At 37.9% G+C, this 14713-nt stretch overlaps 1 protein-coding gene across 12 annotated transcripts in view; it reads right to left on the bottom strand.

The window, feature by feature from the left end:
- ESRRG (estrogen related receptor gamma) overlaps nucleotides 1-14713 on the bottom strand; it is a 637351-nt gene that overhangs the window by 61774 nt on the left and 560864 nt on the right. For all 12 annotated transcript variants that reach the window (XM_044426675.1, XM_044425928.1, XM_044425845.1 and 9 more), the window contains one exon: nucleotides 7776-7937. In XM_044426675.1, coding sequence (XP_044282610.1) covers nucleotides 7776-7937 — 162 coding nt within the window. The remainder of the gene's footprint in view (nucleotides 1-7775; nucleotides 7938-14713) is intronic.

Below are 14713 nucleotides of genomic sequence, written 5' to 3' on the forward strand. Positions count from 1 at the left end.
TAACTATGTTGTAAATCATCTTGGGCACTATTGTATCCAAAGGGTAGAATACAAATTGTCTGAACAAATAAATACAATAAAAACAAATCTAATGGATGGATATTTTTGCCCATCATTAAGGCATTCATAGAGATGTAGAAATCGATACATTAAAATGACTATACTTGTTACTTAAAATAATTTCAACCATTTTAATACTAGAAGCAAAGAAAAATCTATCAAAATGTATGTATCTTCAGCTCTTTTGATTCTTTCATGACTGAGATGAGATCAGATAAGGTAGTTCTATTGCAGCAGATTTAGATTAATGTAGGCCATCAAGTCTGATTTTGCAGTAATGCTTCTTTGTCATTAAAAAGTACATGTACACCAAGTTCATCACCTTTTGCGTTTAGCCTTTCTTCATCTGCATTTTGGTGCTTCAATACTAGTTGGTTAGTGAACATTTTATCAATCAACTTTGCGTTAAAAAAAAACTTAGCGGAAGTTAGCTTCTGTGCCCAATTCAGTCTTCCTTTCCCTCTCTCAAGTGGACATCAGTATGCATACTTTGCTAATAAGCCTAACAGGGAATCATAATCCAGCTTTTGAATTTGCCTCTGAAGTTATCCTTCTGTTTAAATTATTTCAGTATCTCGCCACTGATTCAGATTCCTGGTCTGTAATTTAGAATGCCAGTCTAAAGCAGCCAATGGCTTTCACTACTAACTGTACCACTGTTCTCTCTTTCATTCTCTCTTTCCCCCTCTCCCTTTTCCCTGGTTTCTTCCACATCCCTAAGAAAACCTATGCCATGTATTGCACTCACAACACAAATCAAACTGATAAAATAAATTTGGCAATCACCATGATGCATTATTGACCGACTTGCAGGGCAAATGCCCCCACATTGGTAAGACTGATGCAGGCATTGTCCAGAGATGAAACTCAAACTAACTTATTTAACTAGCTTTGACTTAATCTGGGGTGCTTTATTAGCAACCAGTGTAAGACAAAGTAGCTGGTATAATACAGAGTGATGTTTAAATTAGTTTACAATTTGCTTGGGCTCATCTAGACCTGCTCCGAACAAAGCCATTCAGAAATGTCAGCTGTGTTCCTAACCACTGTAACAAATTGTTGCCTGAACGCTGCACACCTAATGACTTCAAATTAGCTTCACTGCGATATTGCCTGACAGTTCGTTACGACTGTTAGTAACATAGCTGGCGTATCATGACCAATAAATTGGTTTCAGTGTGGGCTGGGAAAGGGACTTCCATCAATTTGATTAAAGAAATTACTGTAGCATTCAAAGCATAAAGACAAACTAGTTTAAGGAGACAGAAATAAGTTAACTGTACCAGAAAAACATTGCTCATGATTCAAAAGCTCGTTTATAAGCCATTTGTGATCTAAACTCAGAACAACATTTTTTTTTCTGTGAAGACAATATGGAGTGTTTTTGTCTGTGCAGTACTGACCTCCTTTCCAAACAAATTATTATTTAAATGCCTACTGTTAGTTGTTTATTATTTAGTTTTTGGAAGTAATTAGAATAATTCAGAATTATGCTTTATATCACTCAGGTTCACCAGAAGAGACAATGCCTGAGCTCAAGTATTAAGCTGGCATTAAGGACAACACTAAAATAACTGTATCAAAAGCAAAGCTACAAGCTGAATAATCACTGGCAAGCAACTGAAGTTGTCTGTTCCTTCTCCTTGTCAATACATCTTGAAATATTAACAATACATGTAGGTACCCTGCACCAATTAGGGTCATCTGCATGGAGGCAGAGGCTTCTGTACACATAGCCCTAGCTAGTGGAGCAACCAGGCTATACTAAGCACACGTGCACATATTTCCCCTGTTTGGAAGCTCTGTCCAACCTCAGGTTGGTTTCAGGGAACCTCTAGAAACTCAGGTTGGTTGCAGAGAATAGGTGGAACTGAATACAAACCTACACTCCCCTGCCCCAAAAGTGGATCACGCTATTAAAGTCTATGCGATGAGGGAGAAATGTGGAAATAATGTGTTACGATATCTAATATATTGCTTTGGCCTTATAATTTAGTATAAATTAGGTATCAATCACACAGTCAATTAACTTTTGAGTTGAATCTAGTTCTATACCCCTGCTCCAACAGCAGTTTCTCTGAGTAGAAGGAGAAGAAAGGAGAGTTTTGTGAATTTCCCTTATCTACTGGAGCACCCTGTCCCACTTTGATGCCTTTCAAAATGTTCCTCAATCCTCTGAAAAATAATTTGGGGGTGTGGTTTGGGGAATTCGGGTTTCCTTCCATTCACAGGGGCACTCTGGCTAGAGGGAAAACAAGGTGTGGTGATCTTTACCACGGCCCACTGCAGGCTCCAAAGTGACCTCTCACACTCTTCCAATGGGTACCCCAACACTTCAGTTAGTTGGGGCAAATAGGAGACTTGCAAGGAAACTGTAGCAAGAATTTCAGAACATGGACTCTAGAGCCAAGCCAAATTATAAAATACGGTTAACTTAAACTAAAATTGCTGGCAAAATGTTGGCTGTTCAAGCCAAACTGAAACTAGTGCAGTTAAATATATAGCTTGTACCAAAATGTTTTAATATCAAATATATAAGCATCCTTTTCTGTTTGCTCCTTCTGCAATTTTACTGCTACATTTACAATATTGGCCTACAGGGTGGGCTTTGTCTTTATTTTATTTCTCTACTATTACGGCACAATCCTAAGGATTGCATCCTAAGCCTCCAAGATGTCCATTTTCCAGCCAGGTACCTCTAGGAACTCAAAAACGGGTTTTGAAGGTGGTGATCACATCATGTTTGTTTCCACCATTGGGTAGTCACGAGCTAAGTTTATCTGTTTTTAAAATGTGTATATTGTCATTCTTTCACCAACTGAAACTGAAGAAGGTTAACAGCATGTCAACAGAACACCTTTAAGAAAACCATTAAAAACAAATGTCTCCATACATGGAGCCTCTATTCGGCGATCATAGCTAATATCTTTGAAAGACCTATCCTCCATTAATTTTTATAATCTTTTAAAAAGCATTCTAAATCACTGCCCCCACCCATGCGCACGCGCACAACACACACACAATACAATTTCATGTGTTAACTATGTACTGTGTGCAGAAATACCCTAATATGTTTATCCTGAACATTTTAGGCAAGCCAATGTGATGTAGCAGTTGGAATGCTATAGTGGGGACCTGGGAGATCCCAGTTCTGGTCCTTGCTTGTCCATGAAGCTCACAGAGTGATTTTGGGTCAAGTCACTCCCCGTCACCCTAACCGACATTTGATCAACCTAATTCAACCTATATTAGTGATCAGGAAAAGGAATGTTGAATACACACACACACACACACACACACACACACACACTAATTTCAAGACCAGCTCAATGTATCTCTGATTGTTACTGTGTAGCTATATGTTTTGTTGTTTTGCGTTTTGGTTTTAGTTTGCTTGTCTTTTCTGTATAGATGTTTGTGGTACTATTCTTGCTTTCTCAGAGGTTTTTCCACTGATGTTTGGTTATGTTGAAAGACTGTAAAAATCAAATAAAAAGCTCAGGTTAATGGATTATGTTAGTCCAGATTAAAAGAAGATCCCTGGCCACAAAAAATTGCATTGAGCAACATTTACTATGGATGGTTTTATATTTATAACAAGCCTTCAGCTACTGTATGCACATTAGTATGCTAGCAGTATGGCCTACAGCTGGGGGAGAAATTTGGTTTTGCTGTGAACCAACCTAATTTGCACTTCCTGAAACAGTATGTTAACTGAATACAGTTATCATTCAGTATTTGAACTTTTCTGAGTTTTGTGATGCAGTTCACCAATCAAAAATAGATAGATTAATGGGTATATTAGGAAATGCTAATACTCATGAAAATCACACAACAAGACATTATGTTAGAGAAAATTGCTTGCAAAAATTATGCATATTTTTGAGTTTATTAAAATGTGCATATAAGAGAAATGCACATAAAATGCATGCAAATTTTCAAACAGGCTTTTAAAAAAAGCAAACTGGTAAGGAAATGGGATGGAATAGATTTAAGACTGAAAAAATAAGATACTGAGAAAAAACCAAACTGACAGATTTATCCATCCCTACATCCAGCACAGGATATTCTGCATGCTAATTCAGCACACACATGTATGGTAATCAAGTATAGTGCAGATACCACATGGGTAAATTTTCCTTACTCATCACAGTAAATCAGGTCTCAGTATCTACTGGCTCCTCAACATTTTTAATGGACCTTCACTTCTAGAGTTTCAGGAATCCAACACAGGTGCAATGAACTCAGTGGGATTAAAGTACATGTGCTAAAACATTTTCACCTGCACCATATCGAATAAAAGAGCTGTGGCATGATTTTTTAAAACGGGAGGAAGCTCCACAGTGATGCAAGCCAAGCAAGTGATGCAGTGCTGCTCTGCTGGGGTCAAACCTCACCTGTGGGAGTTCCAGTGGCCTCCTAGGCTCAGGCCAAGCAAGGTGCTACCCTACTCCCAGCTCCAAAAATTTTGGCAGCTGGGACATAAAAACCAGGCCTCACCAGGGGGCTGGCCACCACCACAAAAGGGGCTGCTACTAAGGGGATGCCACTTTGGAGTGGCACAAGGGAAAAGATCTCCCTCCCAGCTTGATATAAGAAAGGTTTGCTTTGAGGCTATAGGAATGACTGCCCCCAGTATTTCAGGCCATTTAGTCTGACCCCCAGTTCTAGCTGACTCCACTCATGACATGCCTACCAGTAAAAAGTGATCTGAGAAGCAAGGGGCTAAGGAAAGGAATTGGGGATGATGTGATACAGGAGGAAGGCTGAGAGACGGAACGGTTTAAGAGGTCAGTGATGAGATAGGCATGTCATGAGTGGACCCAGGTTCAGCTGGGTCAGACTAGATGGCCCAGGAATCTCCTCCTGACTAGCTCTGTTTCTGTGTTTCTATAAAAGAAAACATACTGGGACTGAAAACAAATCTGACAGGTCCATAGGAGGGGAGAAGCTATGCACTGTTGGACAGGGGAGTGGAGGACAGGAAGTAGAATACAGAAGGTGAGAGTAGGGGAAAGGCAAGAACCATGGGTAGAACTGGGGGGCAGGTTCAGCCAGCTGATTTTGGGTGTGATAAAAAAGCAGCAATCTGTCAGTTCTTTAATTGCAAGAAAGAGAAAAGTAGTTTACGTAGTGCTTTAGAGCCAAAATAACTTGACCAGTCATGGGGGATATCATTTTCTGCTTTGCCTCAGGCAGAAAGATGTTTTGGACTGGTCCTGAAGAAGAGAAAGTTTGCTGAGAGAGACAGATGAATATCACATGTTGAATTAAAAAAAAAGGCAACAACTTTGGTTGTGGGTCACTAGAACAGATTATAATCATGTAATCAAGAATTGCAATGCTGTCTGAAGACATTAAAGTATGTCAGTCCCTGTGGCTATTACCTGCCTAAAACAACAGCTATTTTAGGACTCTGCAATGCCAACACAAATCCAAACTGAGTGAAATATACAAATGCAGCCTTTCATCTTGCTAAAACATGAACAGGTATTTCATTCTTCATCTTCTCAACTCCCTAGTTTAATATCTGTGAAAGGAAACAAAATGACAGCTCTGCAAACGGCTTTGTCTGTTAACTTACAAAGCAGTTAAGAGTGGAGTGCTGATGATATCCACACGCAGGCTTCTCAGCTCTGCAATGAAAACATGTCCCAAAACTAAGCTGGAGCATTGCATGGAAGGAGGGCACACATCCGTGGATGTGATGGGGTGGGACTGACAGAGCACAACTGCTGTGAACTGAAGGAAACATTAATCCATAGATATAGTCACGCTGTTTTCACTAGGTTACTTCCTGTTATCTCAGATGAGGTGTATAAGTAAAGGATAAACAAACATTACTGTGTCTTTTCCAGCTGGGAATATAGGAGGAAAATGGAAATAAAAAGTGTGTTCTGGTCATTAATACTTTTTGAACTATTCAGGGGGCAAAGAACATTTACCTCCACCCTTTGCTGAGTCAGAGTCAGAAGAAATAAAACAGAACCTGCCTCTTCTAGCCTTGGCCCTATGTACAACAGAATCCCTCCTAAGCACCAGGATATTCAAATACAGTTCACACAAGCAAGGGCTAATGCAGCATCTCCTCTTACCTACAGTGGTTTGTGCTTCAGCCATGTGAACTAGCAAGCACCTGCGCTACACTGACACAGAGCAAAGAGCATCAGCTAGATTGCATGTGCCAACAGTAAGCTCCCGATGCTAGTTTTCTTAAACTCCAGTGACTGTTTATTTATCATGAAACCAAGGAGTAATAATTTTCTTCTATTTTTTTAGAAGGTAAAAAATTTCAAAGTGGAGTTATTTCTCCCCACCTGCTGGCAACCTCTTGTTTCCAGTAGACACTCTTCTATTACAGCAACAATGGTCAGTTCCTAGCAAGATGTTATCTTATATGATGCTCTAAAATGTACGGGCATAACTTGGTAGCAGTATTTATTTTGGAGTTCTCAAAATATTTGGCCTGGGTTTATTCTAAATTGCTGGCAACTTCAAATATGAAAGGGTCTGAATTGCTCAAATGAGAGATGGAGACACCTTAAATATGAACTTTGCTGAGTTAAGCTAGAAAGATGTTTGTATCCCATCGAAAGTGTGAAATGGCTGAAGTGGGGGGAGAAATTGAGAACGAGTGTGCAAAAGTAGCTTCCATGTAGCCTGAAGGGCCTGATCACGCCTCATCTTGGAAGCTAAGCAGGGTCAGGCCTGGTTGGAATCTGGATGGGGGATTTCACTGTTGTGAACTACCCAGAGAGCTTTGGCTATGGTTGGTATAGAAATATAATAAATAATAATAATAATAATAATTACACATCCCCGTTGTCAGTCTTAAGTTTTTCTTGTCTCATTTCAGAATAGTTCTCATGAGTTGTGCCAATGTATCAGCCAAGCTGCCCTGCCAGCTTACAGCTGGCATGTACACTGAAAATGAGTGCAGCAGGAAAGGTTTCACTGCTGCAAACGTATGAGCAGATGCCAGAGGATGGAGCACACTATAGGAAGGCACTTCCATTTTATCATAAGAGATTTAGTTATATTTTTATTGCCATGCGTTTTTAGTCAGTACAGAGATATTCCAGAATAACTAATGAAGAATGGTGGATGTTGTGCATTATTTAAAATGGACTCCTTAATAAGGCATATTTTAATTACTTAAATGAACAGATTCACACAAATGTAGTAAGGCAGAATATATAATCATCTAACAGGATTCACTCATAAAACAAGGAAGCGAGTCATTCTGCTGGCCCAGCTTATAACATCCAATCTCAGGGTTAGTCCTGTATCCTAAAGTCTGCACATTGGTGCAGGTCTCTGTATCATGAGGGTGTGTATGTGTGTGTGTGTGTGTGACATGGTTTATACAACTGGATGCCTGATACACACCTGGAATCTCTTGTGTTCTGCAATAAGAATGAAATAATATGAATTACAAACCTGTGTACCTATATTGAAGTGTTCCTGAAGTCAGCGAGGCCTAAATATACCTCTAAGTGCTTTGTACCAAAACGTTGTCCCCTTCTGTTGAATCATTGTTATAAGAATTTTTAAGCTACATACTAACTATACAGAAATAACGAAGCACAGAAAGGGAATAAAACAATATATATAATGCCTGCCTGCCTGTCTTCCTTCCTTCTTTCCTTTCTTTCCCTCCCTCCCTCATTCCTTCCTTCCTTAATCAGATTTCGCATAAGATCAGTGTTCTGTACCTGGAATATGTTTAGCCCATCCAATGATGACCACCAGTTCTCGGTCTGCCAGGTCACAAAGAGTAGTGAGGGCCTTGATGTCACTGTCCGGCACAGTGGGATCAGGCATAGCATAGATCTTCTCTGGTTCAGCCACCAGCAAATGGGAGACAATCTTGTTATCTGCAAAGATAGATCAGGGCACAAGTCACTACAGGTGACTCTATTTTTGATTGTGGGAATTTAATTTTGTTCTAGTGACTCTGATTAAGATTTACACAAAGATTAAAATCTGATTAATTATTAAAATTAGTTATGAACATTTGAAGTGTATCCCTGACCTACTAGTTATTTCTGTTAGATCGAGTATAAGTCCATTGTCAGGACAGATGTGGGGGTAGCAGGCATTGTCCTCTCTAAGAAGAGTGGGATAAAAATATTGTAGCAGTAAGGATCAAACTCTACCACTTAAAACTTGGTTGGGGGAAATCACACTTGATATCTTCCTCATATAATCAAATGATCTGCATGTTGAAACAAAATACAAACCAACAAGGCAGCAAGTGTATTGGGTTGGAACCTTTGTCCATCATGTGCTAACTCTGTTTAGATTTTTGGTTGTTGCCAAGTGTATATTTGGAGGGGGATATTTCATAAATAACATCTCCACCTGTAGTCTGTACTGGTGCAGTCCATTCTACCACCTGATTTAAATACATGAATCAATGAGTTGTACTGATGAAAGCCCAAGATTCCTTCACAATGTCAAATTAAAACCAAACCAAAGTAAACCTCAGGGCATAGAGAAAGGGGAGGGGCTATGAAGATGGGGTCTATCCAATGGGACAAAACAAACTAGCAGCCCTAATAATGTTTCCTACAGACTTCTGCACTAAGGACCCCCTGCCTGTCCTAAATACAGACATTTTACTATTAACTGAACATGCATGCCACAATTATAAGAATTACAAATTAATTGGCTAGAGAGATATAGGGATTTTGAACTGGAAAAGAAATCAAGACGATTTAGGTCTAGGTAATGTTGCCACTATGTGAGGTTGGACTTGATGACATCTGAGAGCCTTCAAATGCATCTAGGAACATTCAAAATAATATAATTTTCCACCTGGGGAAACGCTGATAAGAATAAGTTGGATAAAAATGAAAAGGCTGAATTCTGTAATTTCTGGTAGCTGTCTCTAATTAGCATTTTCCATCTCAGAAACTAGATCTTTCCTAATGTGAATAATTCAGTCTATAATGTTTTACCATCCTACTCTTCTGTTAAGTATTCAGCTTCATTCTCTAATAAAAATCTTTTTAAAAAAAGAACAGAAAGAAACTAAATCTGAATTGTGTAAGTACAGCTTCATGCCGCTTGAAAGCTGCTTTGCAGTAATTACCAGACTGTGTGCCAGGGCATCGTATAGTGTCATGATGGCAGCAGAAGTATAGCTTGAAAATTTAAGAACACACTGGAAGGACACTATCATGAAGTAGAAATGCTGGAATCTAACACATGAAGGTGCACATTTATTCATCTAAGTAGCATTAATTCCAATATATTTTTAGCAATTACCTCTTCCTCAAGAGAATCTACTGAAACTTTTCAAGTGGCCAATTTCAAAAAGGAGCACAATGCTAATGGGCAATTTTGATAAAAATCTAATAAATAAATGAATGGAGGCACTGACTCCTGAAAAATTAAGCCACTTTGTTGGATTTAACCAGCAATGCAGCCCTAGCAATATATGTGAAGTAACCACATCTTAAGGGATGGAATGAGCATATACTGGGGCTTCTCAATATATCCTATACTACAGTTGCAAAGGGAACAAAAATCCTGGAAAAAGCACTGCTGCTCAAGAAGTGTGAACCTATCCCCAAAAACTTCAGAACTAGCCAAAATATAAGCTGAGATTCAAGGAAGCAATATAAAATTCTGAATTGCTTGGGACATGGCTCCATAAAGAACCATTTCTTTCCACATGTAGCTGCCCAAACCACTTCTTTCTTCCTCCACGTGAAATTAAGGAGGCAGTGGACAGGGCTTTCTCAATTCTGGAATCACAGGTATAAAAGTCCTTCCCAGAAATGTTCATCTCTTGTCAAATTTTATGCCTCTTAGCTTCTACCTGAGCATTTCAGTATGTTCTGTAGCAGACTTGGATTTACTGGAGTTTGCTGTTCATTTTTTATTATTTTACTATTCTTGTTTTAAAACTCTCAAGTCCTATAGAACAGCTTATATATTGATTAATTATTCAGTTATTAACTGAGCTTCCCTGCAGTTGCAATGAAGTTGCCTTTGTTCTGGAAGCCCACTGAGAATGCATATATTAGATGCTAAATGAACTGTGCCTTAGTTTTCATTGGATTGATTTAAATCAAAACAGTTTAAATCAGTGTTTTAAATCAACCAAAAAAACAAAACAAAAAAGGCCATTTTAAATCTGGTTTTACATTGATACTTTTCACAGATTTCCTCAAACAATGATGCAAACCTAACCACTAAATCATGATAATTTACAAATAATGCAGTACTATTTATACTATTGTTTCACTTCTACAGCCAGGTCTTCTATCTATTTTGCATCCTATATGTTCTGTTGACAGAAGAAAATGCCTTTAAATATTCCATATACTTCATTTTTATGACTAGCAGCCTAGGTAATGTGAAAATATTCATCTTGCTATGCTGAATGGTGTCATCCAAAAGTTTGACATGTGATGCCATCAGTATGCTGATAACACAAAACTCTCCTTTTCATCTTCATCAGGTGAGGCTGTGGATATATTAAACTAGCGCTTGACTGTGGCAATGGTCTGGATGAGGACTAATACAGCAGAACTCAGTCCAGACGATAGTGAGATACTGTTACTGAACGGTTCTTTTGATTGGATGGAGCTGCATTCTCCTTAAAGGAACAACTTGTCATTTGGGGTTCTCTTGCAATTATCTTTGCCAATTGATGCTCAAGTGGCTTCAGTAGCACAGGATGCCTTCTACCAGCTTCTCCCACGCATTTAAAGGTAATTAATGGCATATGATAGGGCATGTATGCCTGTTGTCCTTTCACCTCACCTAGCATTTTTACTGAAACTGTTGTTAGCTGTTTAAATTGTCTTAAATATGGTATATTGACTCTTATTTTGTATTATAGTATCTATACTGGGTGGTTTGTAATTTTTATGAATTACTGTAAACTGCTCAGAGTTTCAGCGAGTAGGCAGTACAGAAATGAAATGAATAGAAATAATAATACCCTCCCATGTCTGCTTATCCCTACTGGCACAAATGCCCCACATCAGAGCTCACTCCTGCATGATGCCATGCATTATGCTCCTGACCCTCAGTGGAAAATCAAGCATATATTTATGTGCTTTCCAAATGAGGGCTTGTGTAATTCATGGGTTCAAAATTCAATATAAGAAAAATCTAATATCAGTGTCAAATATTTTAGATGATTGTGCACACATCTAACTTAGTGCAATAGGAAGGCCTTAGATTCCTGAGCACGTTTTCATAGATACCCTCAGTCTATCTCATTCTAGCTTTCAGTCTACAGAAAGGAAATGAGGAGAGCACATTTACATCAACCCCACATTATACATGAGATTCTCGGGGGAAGCATCTCAAGAAAAATGTTGCAAAAGTCCTCATTTGCTCCCCTGATGGAGCTAACAGTGCTCACAGTCATGATGGTCCATGAATGATGTTCCCTGGAGAATGTATACATAAAACTCATTTTCTTGTCTGATTCAGCATTGGAGGTTTTGGAAGTCACGCCTCCCTTCACATTTTTAAAGTTGTTTATTTAGGCAATACTGGGTCTTTAGTCTCACTAACTGTTATAACAACTTCATTGATATTTACTGGAAAAACAGAGATAAAGCCAGTGGAACTCAAGTCTACCACCGAGTAACTGGCTTAACATGAGTTTCCAAATCTACTGCCATCCTGCATGCAGTTAGACTGCTTAAATCTCATTGATGTCAACTGTGAAGCTTAACTGTGTGAAGAAACTGCGTCAGTACCTTTAAAACCTGACAGAATTCATTCAAAATAGATTTTTAATGCTTTGTTGTTTCATTCATTCTAGTGTTCTGATCTATTTGTAGTTAGTATTTGTAGTTAATATGTATGTCAGAAAGGTGAAGTATGTCAGTCCTTTATAAAACAAATGAAACAGCAAGACGATGCATCATCAAGCATGGTTGATTAATTAGATGTTGTTGTTTTCGCAAATGACAAAAGGAACCCTTTTAGTCAACAGCACCAGTTATGAATGCTGTTGATCTGGGATAGAAATGCAAGAGGGCTATTTTTTAAGTGAGTGGACATTCTAGCTAATGCAAATTGTGTATTCAAATTACTGATGAGAAAATTCAAATTGAGATTTTAATGCTTCTTACTCTTTTACCCTAAAGGTTGATGTTTATTGTTGCATAAGTAGGAGGTATGCCAACCAAAAATTGTTACACCCCTATAAGCTATTATTATCATCAAATTAACAGGGAATATTTATTACTTTTAAAGATGATGGATTTAAGTTTTAGAATGTTATAGTGAGCAGTTTGCTCTTTTGGCACTAAACAATTGGTTGGGACACACACAGATACACACTTTCATTAATCTACCCATAATATTTTCTTACTAAATATTTTCATAGCCTATTTTTCATAGTTTTTTTAAAATATTTCCAAGTTTTTTGTGTTGCAAAAAAGATATTTTGCAAAAAAGTTTCGTCTATCAATAATATAAAATATATGCAGGTGGAGCTACTTGGCACAGTTCTAGGTTTTCTACAGTGCTAATTTTGACAAATTCAGTTTACAAAAACAAAACAAACATACATGAGAACAGATGGGAGAAGGAAAATAGAAAATAAAGAGAATATCTTCTGTGTTTGCTTCTGTTTGCTTTTTTTCTTCAAAGTTAAACATTTCCACTTGAACAGTAATACAAAATGTTGTACAATTTAATTTACACTTCATAAAATTTCAGCACCTTTTGTTCTGACAAGAAAAGACCTGTAGGCAGATCCCTAGGTTCTGATGAAAAGAAACAGAATTAAAAATGGGGTAGGGTCAAGCAAGTATTATAACATGTGCTAATTTCTATCATTTTGCGATCAGGAAAAGCATCACAAGAACTGAAATACAAACACACAGGCATTTTTGAATGTGTTCAAAAGCCCCAGCAGTCAGAATAGCTGCAAGTGCGGCTCCTAGGTAAATCTTATTTAACATTTCCCTAATTAGAATCAATAAAACCCAATTTTCATTCTGCTGCTTTTGTTGTGCTCAAACTATCTGTCAGGACCCAGAAAATCTCCCCGGCTACTCCTTTAGTCAAACTGATTTCACTGTTTTCTCCTGACATTTGCTGAAATGGATGAAAAGGAAAAGTTAACTTATATAAGGTGTTTCTTACAAAAGTAGAGTATCAGGGAGCCATTAAATGCGTAAGAGGGAGAGATAGGTTAAGACTGGGGGCTAATTTGACTGGGGGCTAATTTATCTTGGCTAATACAATCTTTTACAATTGCTTTAGTTATCTTACTGGTTGCACAACATGTCACTTCTCAATTATTTTGGCTAGATACATAGAAAGCACAGTTTATTCAGAAGTTATCCTGGATTGGTTCTTTTTGAATTGAATGGGCTGCAATAGAGCATTGCAGTATTTGGATGTATACCTCCCATTCTTTTTAATGGGACTTTCTCAGGATGTCTTATAAGTAGCTTGTGCCCTTTCAGTTCTTCACATTTTTTAGTCTGACAGCATTAACCTATGTCTGTGATAAAAAGACTTAATTGTGTGTGCATGTGCCGAGCTGTCAGCAATTCAATTCAATGGCACAGTATAAAATAAATGAAAAGCTGGCAATCTGTGCATCCAAAAAATCTAAACCTCTAATGAAATTAAGCATTAGAGTTTATTGAATTTTATTGTATTATCAGAAAGTTTTTATTATAATGCGCAAAATCTGCTTAATGTAACCCTAGATTGTATTTACAGAGTGGTGGAACAGCTTATGCAGACTGTGTGGAAGATGCCAGATTGGACAATGAAGGTATAATCAGCATAATGTTTTTTGGAAAGGCAAAAGGAAACGATGCCATATGTTCACTTAAGCCTTAATTTTATGTAAAACTGGTTTCTTTTCCCTTTGACATAGCTAAAATGCCCTTTCACTTACAGTTCAAACTCTATTTATTTGCTTTCTAGATCCCCATATGCTCATATGTATTGTATGTAGCAGTGTCTCCTACTGCAGAATGGGAGGTGAAAAACAGCATACTGCTTTTTGACACAACTTAGGTAAGTGCCATCAGAGTAATTCTCAAAGGCTTTTATTACTCTTGTCCAAAGTGGAGGCTTTTGTACCCTGGAGGCCTATGCTACTGCTTAGGTACCAAAAACAGTCATTTTGCAAGTGACATACAAAAGGATCCACAAGGGCTCTTGGTTGCTAATTTATGTAGCTGTCATATTTTTCTTGTGCTGTACTTTGTTGTTATACTTACTTTGGAGAATTAGCATTGTTTCTGCATCTATTCGTACATCTGCAAATGCTTTTGTTACCTGTCTGCATCTTGCTCCTTCTTTTAAAATTAGCTGGATATGAGAAAATTAACACCCCAGTGTTAGGCGCACCATCAGCGCCCACTCCCCCCACCAACCCTATGCAAGTTGTAAATGTACAACATTCCTGTTTTAATATAATACTAGCAAGTATGTCAACCTTCTATTGCTATAAATTAATGAGGCTCCTAATGTATTTTCATTGGGAGGTTGAGCAGTCAAACTCATTTAGTTAGTGAAAACTACAAAAATCACTTTCTTGTAAAATCGGAGACTAGAAGCTTCAATGAACTAATGATCACAGCATGAGCCGTTTTATGTGCCACTGAAAATAAAGATCACCTGTAAATGTAAAATTTGTACTGCA

This window comes from Varanus komodoensis, unplaced genomic scaffold (genome assembly GCF_004798865.1).
Source record: "Varanus komodoensis strain SLA01 unplaced genomic scaffold, ASM479886v1 scaffold1, whole genome shotgun sequence".
Taxonomy (NCBI): Eukaryota; Metazoa; Chordata; class Lepidosauria; order Squamata; family Varanidae; genus Varanus; species Varanus komodoensis.